Below are 18,167 nucleotides of genomic sequence, written 5' to 3'. Positions count from 1 at the left end.
GCTCTGAAAGGCCTCCATTGGCACAATGCACGGTACACTCTCAAGACCCTTAAAAGGTACTAAAGACGTCGTTACAAAGTCCATCTCACTACAGTGGTTCTACAATAACTTTATGGAGTGACGAGAATAGTTTTTGTGCGCAAAAAAACCCTAAATAACTACTTATATAGTGATGACGATTTCAAAACACGGCATCATGAAGCTTCGAAGCGTTATGAATCACTTATGAGTCGATTCAGCAGTTTGGATTGCCAAATTTCAGCAGTTTGGCGGTTTGACACGCGATCCGAATCATGATTCGACTCACTGAGTCATAACGCTTCGAAGCTTCATGGTGCCGTGTTTTGAAATCGTCATCACTATATAAGTCGTTATTTAGGGTTTTTTTGCGCACAAAAACTATTCTCGTCACTCCATAAAGTTATTGTAGAACCACTGTAGTGAGATGGACTTTGTAACGACGTCTTTAATACCTTTTAAGGGTCTTGAGAGTGTACCGTGCATTGTGCCAATGGAGGTGCATGTCCATTGTGAGAGACATAATCTAAAAAAAAAAAATCCAGAAATCACAATGTATGATTTTTTAACTATTTATTTGTATCATACAGCTGCAAATAAGTATTTGAACACCTGAGAAAATCAATGTTAATATTTGGTACAGTAGCCTTTGTTTGCAATTACAGAGGTCAAACGTTTCCTGTAGTTTTTCACCAGGTTTGCACACACTGCAGGAGGGATTTTGGCCCACTCCTCCACACAGATCTTCTCTAGATCAGTCAGGTTTCTGACCTGTCGCTGAGAAACACAGAGTTTGAGCTCCCTCCAAAGATTCTCTATTGGGTTTAGGTCTGGAGACTGGCCAGGCCACGCCAGAACCTTGATATTCTTCTTACAGAGCCACTCCTTGGTTATCCTGGCTGTGTGCTTCGGGTCATTGTCATGTTGGAAGACCCAGCCTCAACCTATCTTCAATGCTCTAACTGAGAGAAGGAGGTTGTTCCCCAAAATCTTGCAATACATGGCCCCGGTCATCCTCTCCTTAATACAGTGCAGTCGCCCTGTCCCATGTGCAGAAAAACACCCCCAAAGCATGATGCTACCACCCCCATGCTTCACAGTAGGGATGGTGTTCTTGGGATGGTACTCATCGTTAAGTGGAATTATGACCAAAAGGTTCTATTTTGGTCTCATCTGACCACATGACTTTCTCCCATTACTCCTCTGGATCATCCAAATGGTCATTGGCAAACTTAAGACGGGCCTGGACATGTGCTGGTTTAAGCTGGGGAACCTTCCGTGACATGCATGATTTCAAACCATGACGTCTTAGTGTATTACCAACAGTAACCTTGGAAACGATGGTCCCAGCTCTTTTCAGGTCATTGACCAGCTCCTCCTGTATAGTTCTGGGCTGATTTCTCACCTTTCTTAGGATCATTGAGACCCCACGAGGTGAGATCTTGCATGGAGCCCCAGTCTGAGGGAGATTGACAGTCATGTTTAACTTCTTCCATTTTCTAATGATTGCTCCAACAGTGGACCTTTTTTCACCAAGCTGCTTGGCAATTTCCCCGTAGCCCTTGTGGAGGTGTACAATTTTTGTCTCTAGTGTCTTTGGACAGCTCTTTGGTCTTGGCAATGTTAGTAGTTGGATTCTTACTGATTGTATGGGGTGGACAGGTGTCTTTATGCAGCTAACGACCTCAAACAGGTGCATCTAATTTAGGATAATAAATGGAGTGGAGGTGGACATTTTAAAGGCAGACTAACAGGTCTTTGAGGGTCAGAATTCTAGCTGATAGACAGGTGTTCAAATACTTATTTGCAGCTGTATCATACAAATAAATAGTTAAAAAATCATACATTGTGATTTCTGGATTTTTTTTTTTAGATTATGTCTCTCACAGTGGACATGCACCTACGATGACAATTTCAGACCCCTCCATGTTTTCTAAGTGGGAGAACTTGCATAATAGCAGGGTGTTCAAATACTTATTTTCCTCATTGTAAATGCATGAACTAAAGTTAAATATTTGGTTACCAACCGAATACTTTAATAGACACTGTGTTTGATGCAATGATCAAGTGTTTGTAATTTGGCTTTTTGGATCTTTCAGGTGCCTACAGTACTAGTCAGGGAATTGAAATGATTCGGCAGGATGTCGCTCGCTACATTGAACGGCGAGATGGAGGAATCGCATGTGACCCTTACAACATTTACCTCTCAACAGGAGCCAGTGATGCAATCGTGGTAAGCAGACACTAAAAACAGACAACAAGAAAGGAAAAGACGAAACAAAGCTAAATCTAACACCTATGTAAATGTAACTCCAGTCTGTATTTTTAAATAGTTCTAAGTACCTTGATCAGGTGGTTCAGATGTGTATAATCAGTGGGTGCAGCTTACTTTTGCAGTACTGTGGCCCTACTAGGGCTGTCAACGAATATTCTAAATTCGAATATATATTCGAATAGTTTTTAAAAAACGAATTTCGAAGGTGAAAATTAATATTCGAATAAAAAAAAAATGTGGGGAAAAAAACGCCCGCGGTAGTAGAGGCGTGGCTGTCTGCTTTGCGAGTGGGCGCGCTAACGCGCCTGGCCTGAAGCCCTGTGTACTTTTGCCTGTCTCCGCAGCGCGAGCCCCCGCTGACTGCGCGCGCTCCTCCCCAAACGGACGAGGTGTTTATATTTGACGCGTGAAACGACAGATGGCGACTCGGAGTAATTGTTCTATAAACTATCAGGAAAAGCGCCGAGAAGAAGTGGGCTAATGTACACAGGTGACGATATTTATTTTAGTACACTTCACCGAAAACCACACTACAAAAGAATCATGTAAAACAGATCAAAATAAACCTTGATGTTACTTTTGACATGAGAACAAAATGTATGTAGAAATGTAACGTTAACTTATACAACTCAATTTATGATATCTAAATGTTTCCTAATTTCACTAAACACTTTAGTGAGTTTTCACTTAGTTTCGTGAACTTTTCTTTATTAAACGGGCTTTTTTATGCTTTTGTAGGCTCGTTTTGTAAATATAAGCAACTAATTTGTATGTGCAAACTGGACCACCCTTACTCTGCATCGCCCGCCACAAGCTCTCTGTCTGCAACACGACAAGAGGCCATAACGGAGAAATTAATTTTGTTCATTTGTAAGGACATGAGAGCGATCAGTGTCGTGGATGGGGCAGGCTGGAGTTCTGTCAAGCAATGGAACTGAGGTACTGACTGAATAGATATTGCATGAATAAAGGATAAATGCACTGCTTCCACTGGTTTGATTATTTACCGTTTCATGTCAAGGAAAAGTTCCATGTTCACCACAGCACAGCTCGCTCGGAGCGTTCAATAATATGCTGTAAAACTTATATTAATATTTGTTTCAATCACTGAATGAAGCCTGCTATATTTGGGACAAGAGTCACGACCTTAAATTGCTTGCACAAAACTCTTGATCAGCCTCAAAATGTGTTTGTTCATTTAAACCGTTATGCGCAGAGAGGGTGAGGGCGAGAGAGAGTGAGGTCTGCGGTCTTAGCCATTCGTTGATTTACTTGTTTTTGTGTAGGAAATACGTTGTCAAATATGTTTAAACTTAAATAGACTACCTATATAAGTAGTCATGTCTCTTTGTATTCATTTGTCCTGTTATTGACGTAATGCGCGTCATTGATAAAATGCGCAACCAGATGTTCGAATAGTTCGAATATTGGTGCTTTTTTTAGAGGGAATATTCGAACGTCATTTTTGAGCAATTTTGACAGCCCTAGGCCCTACAGGAGCAACATTTGACACCTTTGCTTAGGACTGTGAATTACTTTATTTGATGAAGTAACATACTGAAAGAATGATTCGGATCAATGCTTTTATTGAATTTGCTACGCTTAAAAAACCCAACACCATAGGGTTTTGAGAGGTTCACCCTCTTCAAACCTGTGATTTCCTATGATTCCCAGCATTTTCTGGCAGCCATGCTAGACCATGCACCATCATATTACAAATCTAGACTCCCAAACAGTCATTCTTTCTATGTGTGGAAGTTTATTTTCATATTATATTATGTGTCTACTAAGAGTACACACTTTTTGATGCCCAAAAGGGCCAATAAAAATATACAAGTATTTTTTTTAAAGGGGTGGTTCCGTGTTTTTTTTCTAAGCTTGGTAGTGTTTATGGGGCGCAGTATGTCTTAATACTTCTTTTTTTTAAAAACGCCGTATTTTTCTTATATTTTACCTTTATTCCACACCACTGTCTCCACTGTCCTTTGAATGGCTCGTTTGCTTCCTGTTTCTATGAAGCCCATCACTCCGAAAAACGCAATGGTCTTGGATTGGTTAGATGGCCAAATGTAGTTTGTAGTTCTGCAACATCTCTCTCTCTTTCGTAATGACTGCGACGTGGCCTCGCCCACTTTGTTGCATGTTCGCGGGGGCAGTGTTTATGTTAATAGGAAGGGTTTATGATGTCACCAGCCCGGGAAGAAGCTTGTTGTAGTCCAAACCGGCCGTTTTTGTAGGCAATAAACTGCCATAACTTTAAAAGACAATATCTCCGTTTGCATTGAACTTTCAGCGCTGTAACTTTGCAGATACTGTTTATGCTCAAGCAGCAACATTACACACTAACTAAAGTTTAAAAAGTGAAATCGCATGCAACCACCCCTTTAAATAAAATTATAGATTTAGGCGCAAAATCATATTGACAACATGCACTATATTGCCAAAAGTATTGGGACACCCCTCCAAATAATTGAATTCAGGTGTTCCAATCACCTCCATGGCCACATTTGTATAAAATCAAGCAGGCATGCAGACTGCTTCTACAAATATTTGTGACAGAATGGGTTGCTCTCAGGAGCTCAGTGAATTCAAGCGTGGCACCGTGATAGGTTGCCACCGGTGCAATCAGTCCATTCGTGAAATTTCCTCACTACTAAATATTTCACGTCAACTGTTAGTTGTATTAAAACCAAGTGGAACCAATTGGGAACAACAGAAAATCAGCCATGAAGTGGTAGGCCATGTAAAATCAGCACAGAAGTCGCCAATTTTCTGCAGAGTCAATAGCTACAGACCTCCAAACTTCATGTGGCCTTCAGATCAAGAACAGTGTGTAGAAAGCTTTATGGGATGGGTTTCCATGGCCGAGCAGCTGCATCCAAGCCTTACATCACCAAGTGCAATGCAAAGCGTGGGATGCAGTGGTGTAAAGCACACTGCCACTGGACTCTAGAGCAGTGGAGACGTGTTCTCTGGAGTGATGAATCACACTTCTCTGTCAGGCAATCCGATGGATGAGTCTGGGTTTGGTGGTTTGGCCCCTTAGTTCCAGTGAAAGGAACTCTTAATGATTCAGCATACCAAGACATTTTGGAAAAGTTCATGCTCCCAACTTTGTGGGAACAGTTTGGGGATGGCCCCTTCCTGTTCCAACATGACTGTGCGCCAGTGCACAAAACAAGGTCCATAAAGAAATGGATGAGTGAGTTTGGTGTGGAGGAACTTGACTAGCCTGCACAGAGTCCTGACCTCATCCCGATAGAACACCTTTGGAATGAATTAAAGTGAAGACTGCGAGCCAGGCCTTCTCATCCAACATCAGTGCCTGACCTCACAAATGCGCTTCTAGACGAATGGTCACAAATTCCCATTAAACACACTCCTAAACTTTGTGGAAAGCCTTCCCAGAAGAGTTGAAGATGTTATTGCTGCAAAGGGAGGGCCAACTCCATATTAAACCCTACATATTAAGAATGGGATGTCATTAAAGTTCATGTGCATATAAAGGCAAGCGTCCCAAAACATTTGGCAGTAAAGTGTATCTTGTTTATATATCTGCATGGCAATATACATATGGTAGTTATATGCAAATTAGGCCATGGATATTAAAAAAGGCATTGTCAACTCTGTATGTGGTTATTTCGTGAACGAGAGACAGTGTGGGGCATAAGGCTCATGAGTGGATGCATTTCCCTTAACAGTGATTTATAAAGTGAACTTGCATAAATTCTGGTGTAAAAATGGCGTTGTGTAAACTTTTGTGTTTAAAAAAAAAAATAATTATCTTGAAATCTACATTGTTTTATTCATATGGATTCACCATATATTTTTGATTGTTTAGAGAATGCAACATCAGAATTAGTTTTAAATATCTGTGTTTTTCTGTGTCAGACTATGCTTAAGTTACTAGTGTCAGGGGAAGGAATGTCTCGTACAGGAGTGATGATATCCATCCCTCAGTACCCACTGTATTCCGCTGCTCTGGCTGAGCTGGGTGCTGTGCAAATCAGTTACTATTTGGATGAAGACAAGTGCTGGAGTTTGGACATCAATGAGTTACAGCGTGCACTGCAGGAAGCAAAGAAGCACTGCAGCCCTCGAGCACTGTGCATTATCAATCCTGGCAACCCCACAGGTGTGACATCAAACTATCAGCTTTTATTATGGTGGCCAGTTTGGGTATAAGTTAAATATAAGTTACTTGATATTTATCACTTTTTTTTTATAGAACTTGTGCCTATAAAGCCCAATTATAGCTGTGCTGATATGGAATCCAACGGCATTCATGTGATATTGTATGGAAAAGCATAACTTTGTTACAGTATGTTGTGACATAATTGTGTGGCTTCTTGATATTCCAGAACAACATACAGTAGTGGCCTAAAGTGAAGTCCAGCCTAGGAAAACTTCACTCTTTATTCAAATATTATTAAAAATTTGTTTTTTTGCACGGTAAAACAAAACCTGTTGCCGTGGCTTGCCTTTTTTTTTGCCAAATAATTTTGTCAGATACGTAAGTGAAATTTTACTTGCCAGACCTGACAAGTAGCTTGATTAGAACTCCAATAACAAAAAATAACTAGGGAATCCGTGCGCTCAGTTTTTATGTGGAGTTTTTATATTTATAACATATGATACTGTTAAGCAAGAGTTCTATTTTCCCGATTACCATCACGGTAGTCACGGAAAATGTGACACTGATTTTCTATGGCAGTTCCACAATTAATTAACATTAAGTCACTTATATTTTAGATGCAATATTGACTGTTTTTGTTTCCAAACAAAGATCACAGCAGAACCACAGCAACAGTGTGTTACTGAATGCCTCAGCGTTTTGAAACCTATTTGTAAATGAGGAATTAATGAATCAGCCGTTTCAACTCATCGACTCAATGACTCACTCATTAAGACAGTCACCTGCCGCCACCTACTGGCAGTTTAGTAAACATTCTTTCCAACATTTCTTATTTGTATATTCAAAAACTATTTAAAACAATCTCATAACATTATTTAATGCAGTTGTAATTTTTCAGTGTAGATTATATAATTTGATTGGTAACAGCCCTATAGTGTCTTATTCTAATTAAATGTATTGATCAAATTTAAGAATATAAAATGAAAGCTGAAGTATAGCCTATATTTAAAAGATTAGGGAAAAAATGCCCTTTATAAAAGGTAAACATATCACAGATATGCAGATTTTTACTCTTAATTTAATGTCGAGCCATTCATATTCCTCTGAAAATGATGCACAATTTCATAAATGAGAAGCACCCTGGTTTTGTATGTAAATAAGGTATGTTTTTTTTTTGCATAGTAAAACAAAACCTGTTGCCGTGGCTTGCCTTTTTTTTTGCCAAATAATTTTGTCAGATACGTAAGAGAGAGAGAATAAGTGTGGCTTATTTCATTAAAATTGTTTCAGTGGTGAAGGCTATGTACAATATCTGGGCTGGAAAACATTAAAATAATCTGGCATTGCTGCTTGCCTTTACTCGACAGGTCAAGTACAAAGTCGGCAGTGCATTGAAGACGTGATCCGATTTGCTGCGACAGAGAACCTTTTCCTCATGTCTGACGAGGTGATTTGTATGATAGGCCTATATATATATATATATATATATATATATATATATATATATATATATATATATATATAGAGATATATATAGATATAGATATATAGATACAGTGAGGAAAATAAGTATTTGAACACCCTGCTATTTTGCAAGTTCTCTCACTTAGAAATCATGGAGGGGTCTGAATGAAATTGTCATCGTAGGTGCATGTCCACTGTGAGAGACATAATCTAAAAAAAAAAAATTCCAGATATCACAATATATGATTTTTTAACTATTTATTTGTATGATACAGCTGCAAATAAGTATTTGAACACCTGAGAAAATCAATGTTAATATTTGGTACAATAGCCTTTTAATGCAATTACAGAGGTCAAACGTTTCCTGTAGTTTTTCACCAGGTTTGCACACACTGCAGGAGACCAGAAACCTGACTGATCTAGAGAAGATCTGTGTGGTGGAGTGGGCCAAAATCCCGGCCCACTCCACCACACAGATCTTCTCTAGATCAGTCAGGTTTCTGGCCTGTTGCTAAGAAACACGGAGTTTGAGCTCCCTCCAAAGATTCTCTATTGGGTTTAGGTCTGGAGACTCGCTAGGCCACGCCAGAACCTTGATATGCTTCTTACAGAGCCACTCCTTGGTTATCCTGGCTGTGTGCTTCGGGTCATTGTCATGTTGGAAGACCCAGCCTCGACCCATCTTCAATGCTCTAACTGAGGGAAGGAGGTTGTTCCCCAAAATCTCGCAATACATGGCCCCGGTCATCCTCTCCTTAATACAGTGCAGTCGCCCTGTCCCATGTGCAGAAAAACACCCCCACATGATGCTACCACCCCCATGCTTCACAGTAGGGATGGTGTTCTTGGGATGGTACTCATCATTCTTCTTCCTCCAAACACGTTAAGTGGAATTATGACCAAAAAGTTATATTTTGGTCTCATCTGACCACATGACTTTCTCCCATGACTCCTCTGGATCATCCAAATGGTCATTGGCAAACTTAAGACGGGCCTGGACATGTGCTGGTTTAAGCAGGGGAACCTTCCGTGCCATGCATGATTTCAAACCATGACGTCTTAGTGTATTACCAACAGTAACCTTGGAAACGATGGTCCCAGCTCTTTTCAGGTCATTGACCAGCTCCTCCCGTGTAGTTCTGGGCTGATTTCTCACCTTTCTTAGGATCATTGAGACCCCACGAGGTGAGATCTTGCATGGAGCCCCAGTCCGAGGGAGATTGACAGTCATGTTTAGCTTCCATTTTGTAATGATTGCTCCAACAGTGGACCTTTTTTCACCAAGCTGCTTGGCAATTTCCCCGTAGCCCTTTCCAGCCTTGTGGAGGTGTACAATTTTTGTCTCTAGTGTCTTTGGACAGCTCTTTGGTCTTGGCCATGTTAGAAGTTGGATTCTTACTGATTGTATGGGGTGGACAGGTGTCTTTATGCAGCTAACGACCTCAAACAGGTGCATCTAATTTAGGATAATAAATGGAGTGGAGGTGGACATTTTAAAGGCAGACTAACAGGTCTTTGAGGGTCAGAATTCTAGATGATAGACAGGTGTTCAAATACTTATTTGCAGCTGTATCATACAAATAAATAGTTAAAAAAATCATACATTGTGATTTCTGGATTTTTTTTTAGATTATGTCTCTCACAGTGGACATGCACCTACGATGACAATTTCAGACCCCTCCATGATTTCTAAGTGGGAGAACTTGCAAAATAGCAGGGTGTTCAAATACCTATTTTCCTCACGGTATATGGTTTTTAAATACACAAAACAAACAATGTTAATGTTTTCAATATACCTGCTTTATCCAGGTCTATCAGGACAATGTTTATGCAGACGGGTGTAAGTTTAACTCTTTTAAGAAGGTGCTGTTTGAAATGGGTCCAGAATACTCTGAGAAAGTGGAACTAGCTTCGTTTCACTCAACATCAAAGTGCTACATGGGAGAGTGAGTGTCCAAAACAAGAGAAGTGCAAATGATCTTCAGGTTATTTGGAAGAAGTATTCTGTTGATAATATTATAGAATTGAATGAATCTGACTCCTCCTAATAACATTTGTTCTTAAAGGGTTAGTTCACCTAAAAATGACAATTCTGTCATGTCATTCCTGCTCTATAAGACTTTTGTTTATCTTTGATACACAAATGAAGATATTTTGAAACCTGAGAGATTTCTGTCTATCCATTGAAAGCTAAAGCCTTACACCAAAAGTTGACACTTCAAAAGGTTTAAGACATCTGAAGAGACATAATCACTTTATATGTTGAACTGATGAATTTAGACTTTTATTCACATTTAAACATTGATCAACACACATACAAAAAGCTCATCAAATATGGTAAATGTAAGCTTAAAAACACTTATTTGTCGAGCCAGAATCAGTGAGGTTTGTTCTTGCACACACAAGCACATAAAACATATTCACATTATATTACATTCATCAATATATATAACCAAAAAAAAAAATCATGTGTTGTTCCTCCATAATTTGAAATGTAGGTTATGAGATGATGTGGAAGGAGCATACACAAATATTGTGGTTTGACCAAATAGTACTGCCCTAAAATAGATCAAGTAAATAGTCCAGCACTAAACTTGTCTTTCTTGCTTCTTGAAGGTGTGGTTTTCGTGGTGGTTATATGGAGGTGGTAAATCTAGACCCTGAGGTGAAAGTTCAACTCACTAAGCTGGTGTCTGTGCGGCTTTGTCCTCCAGTACCTGGTCAGGCTCTTCTAGATGTGGTGGTCAATCCACCTCAACCAGATGAACCCTCATATGACACATTCATCCAGGTCTATGACATCCTGTTGATTGTTTTCTCTGTACCAGTTAAGAAACTTCTTTAGCCAAGAAGAAAGTAATCAAACCTTTTCTCCATTGTCTTCAGGAACGCACAGAAACTTTGGCCACACTGGCAGAGAAAGCCAACATGACGCAAGAGATCTTGAATCAAGTCCCAGGAATAAAATGTAACCCAGTGCAGGGTGCAATGTACACTTTCCCACGTATCCACCTCCCACCAAAAGCCATCCTGGAGGCCAAGGTAGAATCGGCCTGTGCTCCGTAAAATCTAAAAACTGTTCTTTTTTATAGGCATAACCAAGGTTTTGTACATTTACTGCTGTTCTGCAAATTTTCATGGGCAAAATCCAATTATTTCAAAAGAATTCCCCAGGCAGATTTTGCATTGAGTCATGTGAATTTGCCATGTTGACTAACAAACAGTTGCCTGGTTTGAAAGTGATTGTGTGAGCTGTGCTTTATACATCACTACACCATTGACAATGGACTTTTTTTTTTTTGCTAAAGTGCTAATGTGACTGCACCATAACTACACTTTGAAGTGACTTGATTGGGATTCATGGGGCACATTTTACTTTAAGTTACCATAGCTCACTTTAAGTTTACATGGCTCATTAACCCAACTCTATCCCTAAAGACCAATTCACAACGCACCAACAGATGGCAACAGAAACTTATTGGGGTTTTGTCGGTTCAGTGTGTTATCCCTGTCGGAGTCTGTTGGCATCTGTCGGAGATTGTTAGAATGTCTAAGATGTGATGTTCTTTAATCTGGTGACTGTCAGCGTTGGTCTGCGTCTGTCGGTGCAGTGTCAATAGGCCTTAACAATAAACTACCCCTGAAATCAAAAGGGACATAAATGAATGTAAAATACATATTGATGTAATTGGTAATATTTTGTTGGTTGTTGGTTCTTTCTTGTTTTGCATCAGTATGATGCATGCAAAATATTCTACTCAAGTAGAATGTCAGAATCGGGTTCTAAAAGTGAGCACTACTGAGTATTTGAGAAGATGGTTTGCATTAAGACCTACACATGACAAGTTATAGAAAGATTGATGCCAATGAGTTCAAGTAAATTATATCATTTATATAATTATATATTATATAAATATTTTCTTTGTTAAACCATTCTTTTAATTAATTATTTATTTATTAATTACTTGGTTTCATTGAAAATGTTAACTGAAATCCCCCATCCCCTCAAATTTTAGGAGAAGGGACAATCTCCAGATATGTTCTACTGTATGACACTTCTGGAAGAAACTGGCATCTGTTTGATTCCCGGCAGCGGCTTTGGACAGCGAGAAGGCACTTACCATTTCAGGTTACTCTCCCTTTATACAATCCAGATTAATAAAATCAGCCATTGATGTGTTTGTCTTTGGTTATGATAGATTAACAGTGAATTAACATCTGAAATGAAAGGCCATACAAAGTTACAATGTCCAGCAACACAAGAGGAAAGGAAGCACAATATATAGGAAAGGCAAGCGGAGCACATGTCCAACACAAACAAAGACAAAGCCATGTACTCAAGCAAAACACAAACATTGCCACATGAAACTGACTTCAATGGTTCTTTAAGGTTATTATAAAAAATGCTAGGGTGCTTCTCCATTCTTATTTATGCATCCTTGTTTCCTTTCCTCGTGTCTTAGCTCCACCCCTTCAGAAAAGGCACAAGGACAGAGGAATTCAATTAAGTGAAATGATATACCCTCGCTCCCCTTAGCATCACTTCAAAGCTGGATTTAGCTTGCACATCTGGATTTTTGAACATTAGAGATAACTATTTATATTTTAATGGTTTCAACCTCCACAAAATACCACGTGTCCATATTTTTATATTACCAGTTATTATTAACGATGCATTATTTTCAGTTATTATCTGCTTTTTATTTGTTGTATAGTTTGTTTAAATTCCTTTAATTTTCTTGTGCTTTAATATAATTCTGCAACTGTCCTACGACAGTTGTTGTAATTTGACTTTTGTCTTGTACATGAGTATTTGATAATTGATAAATGATAATTATAATAATTAATAAACTGTGGCAAGATGTGAAGGGGGAGGAGAATTTATATGTGTGTCACGTTTAGTCGATAAAACACTTCCGCAAAGGATACACCTGTGTATCCTTGCTCATGACTCCTCAGGAAGCCTTCTCACTCCTCGTTCCTTGCGGTGCACTTAGAGAGTTGAGATGTTCTATAAGATGGCTGAGCTTGATCATTTTCCGGGTCATATGATGGAGGACAGAGGAGCGAGGAAACTTGGAGGAATATTGAGAAGCACCCCTAGAATAAATGGTCAGAAGTACACTTTGTTTATAAAATGGAGAAATTCCCAGGAGTGGTCCTTAATGGATGTATCACCCTGGGAAAGAAGGATAAGTAATAATTTATATATAAATTATAATTTTCAAAGTAATCAGTTATTGGTACTTTTTTGGTAATTTCACGACAAGATTTCATTTGCGCGCACAATTGACAGGACAGGAAAGTTAATTTTTGACTTATGTTACAAAAATGAGGGCATCCTCTTCGACCCCAACAGGACAAGCAGGAACAGCGGGCTGCTCAAGGACAGCCTCCATGATTGTAATAGGGAGCTCTGGAACCAACACACTTGGGAGCTCTGGGACCTCCACACTTGGGAGCTCTGTGACCACCGGAGTCAGGGTGATCCTCCGGGACCACTTGATTCGGGTCTTCCAGGATCCCCTGATTCAGGAACACCGAAGTTAGGATCTCTGGGACCACCGCTTTGCTGAGATGGAGGAAGCCTTCTTCCTCTACTTATGTATACATACCCCACAAACTGCCAGAAAGATCCCCAGTATCCCCAGCATTCCCATCTCCTAGACTGGGCTCATTAAAAGGGATAGTTCACCCAAAAATGAAAACTACCAAATGATTTACTCACCCTCAAGCCATCCTAAGTGTATATGACATTCATCTTTCAGACGAATACAATCAGAGTTGTATTTTAAAAAATGTCCTGGCTCTTCCAAGCATTATAATGGCAGTGAATGGCAGACCAAAATTTGAAGCCCAAAAGAGTGCATCCATCCATTAATCCACACGGCTCCGGGAGGTTAATGAAGGCCCTCTGAAGCGAAACGATGGGGTTTTGTAAGAAAAATATCCATATTTAACATGTTATAAAGTCAAATATCTAGCTTCCGGCGGACCACCTTCTGTATGCCCAGTCCTCTTTTGGCCAGTTCTACTGTCAGAGTTGGGATTGAGAGAAGAGGCAAGGACAGAGAGATGCAGAGAGATGGGCCTTATTAAATTCATAAAATAAAACAGACAGGACTGGCAAGGCAGGACACAAGGAGCACATATGACAGAAAACATTAGATGACAAGCTGACAGAGAACTGCCAAAACAAAGAGAATAAATAGGGAGCAAACAAGGCAGGTAATGAGGGAGGACATGTGTCTATAATGCCTAATGACTTTGGAGAACACCTGACAAGAGACGATTTCTTCATACAGGATCCCTTCAGATTCCCAGCTCCATGTTGGTGCATCTCGTCTTCAGTTTACCCCACTCATTTTCTATAGGGTTAAGGTCAGGGAAATGGGACGGCCATGGCAGAAGCTTAATTTTGTGCTCAGAGACACATTTTTGTGTTGATTTTGATGTTTGTTTTGGATCATTGTCCTGATGGAAGACCCAACCACAATCCAATTATAAGATTTCTAGCAGAAGTGGTCAGGTTGGTATTTGCTACAATCCATGATACCATGTATCTGAACACGATGTCCAGGACCTCCAGCAAAAAAAAAGGGGGCCACAACATAATCCAGCAGTATATTTAAACGTTGGCATGGGTAATTTTTATCCCTGTTTGGACCAAACCCATCTGGTGGGTTTGCTGCCAAAAAGCTCCTTTTTTTGTTTTTGTTTCATCTGACCACAGAACCAGGTCCCTTTTGAAGTTCCAGTCGTGTCTGACAACTGAATATGCTGGAGTTTGTTTTTGGATGAGCAAGGAGAATTTTTCTTGAAACCCTCCCAAACAACCTGTGGTGATGTAGGTGTTGTTCCATAAATTATTTTCAGGCTTTCTGACCCCAAGACTCAAATAATCTCTGCAATCTTTGTAACATCTTTAGTTGATTGGAACTTCTTAATTATTGCCCTGATGGTGGAAATGGCTGATAAGTGGATCTTACAGGCACTTTCTATTTTGTGAAGCTCACAATCTTTTGCTGCACATCAGAACTATATTCATTGGTTTTACTCATTGTGATGAGGGATTGAGGGAATTTGGCTGTTTTGTGCTTCCTCATATTTATACTCCTGTGAAACAAAGTCATAGCTGGACAATTTCATGCTCCTAGTCATCCTGGAATGTAAAAAAAAAAAAAAATGAATGGGAATATACACCGATCAGGCATTATGACCACCTTCCTAATATTGGTTTGGTCCCCCTTTTGCTGCCAAAACAGCCCTGACCCATTGAGGCATGGACTCGACTAGACCCCTGAAGGTGTCAAAGTAACATCCACATGGATGGCAGGACCCAAGGTTTCCCAGCAGGACATTGCCCATAGTGCATCCTGGTGCCATGTGTTCCCCAGGTAAGCGAACCACACGCACCCAGCCATCCACGTGATGTAAAAGAAAACGTGATTCATCAGACCAGGCCACCTTCTTCCATTGCGCCGTGGTCCAGTTCTGATGCTCAGATGCACACTGTTGGCGCTTTCGGCGGTGGACAGGGGTCAGCATGGGCACCCTGACTAGTCTGCGGCAATGCAGCCCCATATGAAACAAACTGATGCACTGTGTATTCGGACACTTTTCTATCAGAACCAGCATTAACTTCTTGAGCAATTTGCTACAGTAGCTCGTCTGTCTGATTGAACCACACGGGTCAGCCTTCACTCCCCACGTGCATCAATGAGCCTTGGTCGCTGGTTCACCACTGTTCCTTCCTAGGACCACTTTTGATAGATACTGACCACTGCAGACCAGGAACACCCCACAAGAGCTGCAGTTTTGGAGATGCTCTGACCCAGTCTAGCCCAGGGGTTTTCAAACTGGAGTCCGGGGACCCCCAGGGGTCCTCCATAATGTCCTTTCCGGGGCTCCCCAGAAAATTTCTGAGAATAAAAAGACAAAGCAAAAATGGATAAAGTCTACTCTGTTTCATTTCTAAATGTTTCTCTCCTTTCTTGCCGTATACACTTTCCAGAATTGTATATGTTTGCTTCTTTCTAGTGAGTTTGTCTCCCTATAGTCCCCTTTATCTTGCTCGTTGAGGTTGTAAGGCAGTATTCTTAACGCAGTACGAGATTTGCTTACATACATTTATTGTGAAAGTTGCTTATACAAATAATTTTAATTTGAAAATGTTCTTCTTCAGGTTGATACATCCAATATTAAGTATAGCCAATTTAATTTAGGAAACAATATGTTGTATTTATAATGTCACACTATTTATCTAACAGTTTAAACGTTTTTTCATACATAAAAATAGATGGATTTTAGGAAGGGGGTCCTTGGCATTATAAAGTTTGAAAACCCCTGGCCCCTAGCCATTGCAATTTGGCCCTTGTCAAACTCGCTCAAATCCTTACGCTTGCCTATTTTTCATGCTTCTAACACATCAACTTTGAGGACAAAATGTTAACTTGCAGCCTAGTATATCCCACCCACTAACAGGTGCCGTGAAGTAGAGATAATCAGTGTTATTCACTTCACCTGGTCATAATGTTATGCCTGATTTGTGTACTTATATTTTACTAGAGGTGCCAACAATTTATGGCCAACATGCATTGGAGAAAAAATATGTATTTAATCATGTAAGTTTTCACCCCACTTTTAATTGTTTTACTTCAATGAAAGTTAGAATTTTGTAAATTCAAAAGGATAAACAGATTTATTTTCACAGCCTTCTTTGCTCATATTTACAATGGTTGCCAAATTTTTGCAAATTTTTGTGGAGGACACTGTACACAATAGCTAACACTGTAAATTATTAAACTTTCTTGGCAGACTTTCATTCCTTTTAACTGTTCCTGATTAACTGTACCTGTTTTTTTTGCATTCTTCTCCTACAGAATGACCATCCTTCCTCCAAAAGAGAAACTGAAGATAGTGTTGGCCAAGATTAAGGAGTTTCACCAACATTTTACAGACCGATACTCTTAACCCTGGCTGTCTTATTTTCTGACAGACTTAACCAAATCCTCAATTTCACATAAAGCTACAGGACTTTTGAGATGTGTAAATACCTGCTATGCAAATTATCTCACAGCATGAAAAAATGTGAGGTGAACACAAGCCATTTTGAGAGAACAGTATAGTTCCCACCCCGGCTCTTCCATAAATGGCAGTGTCAAAGGCTTTTGGGGACAAACAACTAACTTACATTGGCAGAGAACAATTAAAATATTAATGCTATTTTTCTAGTAACATTTTAAAACAGAATTATTCATTTCTATTAAGATTGGTTCTATTGTTTAACTAATGTTTGTTTGTTTACTGTATACTGTAGTTCATTCTTGCAGTGTTAAGAAATGTAACTTTGTGAACTTGGAAAAGACAGTCTGTTAGCATCATTTGTATACAAAATGTGATTGTGCAGTTGGTTTATATATGAGTAAAGATGTTAAAATTAAATTAAATATGAGAAATAAATAAAATAATTTTCAAATAATATTTTTGAGCTTCTGATCAGTGGTCACACCACACATTGCCATTGCCATTGCCACACTTTTTCTTTTTGGGCCAAAAAGGGTCTATAAGGAGAAATGTATTAAATGATTGCATAGTACTTTCATGTTTAACTGTCTGTCATCGCCATTGGTGTAAAGTATTTGAGTAAGATTTTTAAAATATGATCAGATTTTCAAAATGTGAGAGACCACAAACATGACAATAAAAAAAATCATAGATTTAACAGTTTTGTTCCTGTGTGGAGAGACACGAGCACACCACACACTAACAGATTACATTCACAAACAACCAGATTTCTGAGTGTGAACACGGGAAATCTCGCAAAATCTCTTGCGGACAAACGTAGAGTAAACAAACATGGCAGATGATGGGCAAAATTATTTTTGCAGCTGACCTTATTGCATATGCATTTGTAGGAGATTCCCTTTCAGACGCAAAATGTATGGGAGGAATCATATGAATCATGCAAGGTTTGCGCTCATCAATTTACTGGTATTTGCGCCATAATTTACCGCCCCAAAAAAGCATGTCTTAAGCTTCCGGTAATGGCAGCGGAGTGATCAGTCATGTTTTTCACCTCTCCCAATCCATGTTTCTGTTGTTCATTATATTACTTCACCCATCTTTCTCAAATTTATTATTTAGTCATATTATTTAGCTTCATTGTTAGCTTATCATGCCCAAGCCGTCAAAACAGAACAAGCCAGACCATTCCCGAGGCTTTATGGAAGATTGTACTGATTCTAGCGAGGCTAGTGCTAGCAGCGATCATGA

The 18,167-nt window shown here is 39.5% G+C and overlaps 1 protein-coding gene across 7 annotated transcripts in view; it reads left to right on the top strand.

Annotated features, from left to right (window-relative positions):
- The window catches only part of LOC307144178 (alanine aminotransferase 2-like), a 63,700-nt gene extending 46,086 nt beyond the window's left edge, over window positions 1-17,614 (top strand). For 4 of the 7 annotated variants that reach the window (XM_079846266.1, XM_079846265.1, XM_079846268.1 and 1 more), the window contains 8 exons: window positions 2,118-2,251; window positions 6,185-6,428; window positions 7,796-7,875; window positions 9,702-9,838; window positions 10,509-10,683; window positions 10,779-10,934; window positions 11,909-12,021; window positions 16,775-17,614. In XM_079846266.1, the coding sequence (XP_079702392.1) occupies window positions 2,118-2,251; window positions 6,185-6,428; window positions 7,796-7,875; window positions 9,702-9,838; window positions 10,509-10,683; window positions 10,779-10,934; window positions 11,909-12,021; window positions 16,775-16,865 (1,130 nt within the window). In that variant the 3' untranslated portion in view covers window positions 16,866-17,614. Of the gene's footprint in view, window positions 1-2,117; window positions 2,252-6,184; window positions 6,429-7,795; window positions 7,876-9,701; window positions 9,839-10,508; window positions 10,684-10,778; window positions 10,935-11,908; window positions 12,022-12,355; window positions 12,777-13,251; window positions 15,820-16,774 lie in introns of those variants that run through there. The other 3 variants (XM_079846264.1, XM_079846263.1, XM_079846267.1) reach the window with 3 other exon arrangements.
- The last annotated feature ends 553 nt before the right edge of the window (window positions 17,615-18,167 follow it).

This window comes from Gobio gobio, assembly GCF_949357685.1.
Source record: "Gobio gobio genome assembly, chromosome: 20".
In the NCBI taxonomy this organism is placed as follows: Eukaryota; Metazoa; Chordata; class Actinopteri; order Cypriniformes; family Gobionidae; genus Gobio; species Gobio gobio.
This window is presented reverse-complemented; position numbering and strand designations above follow the sequence as displayed.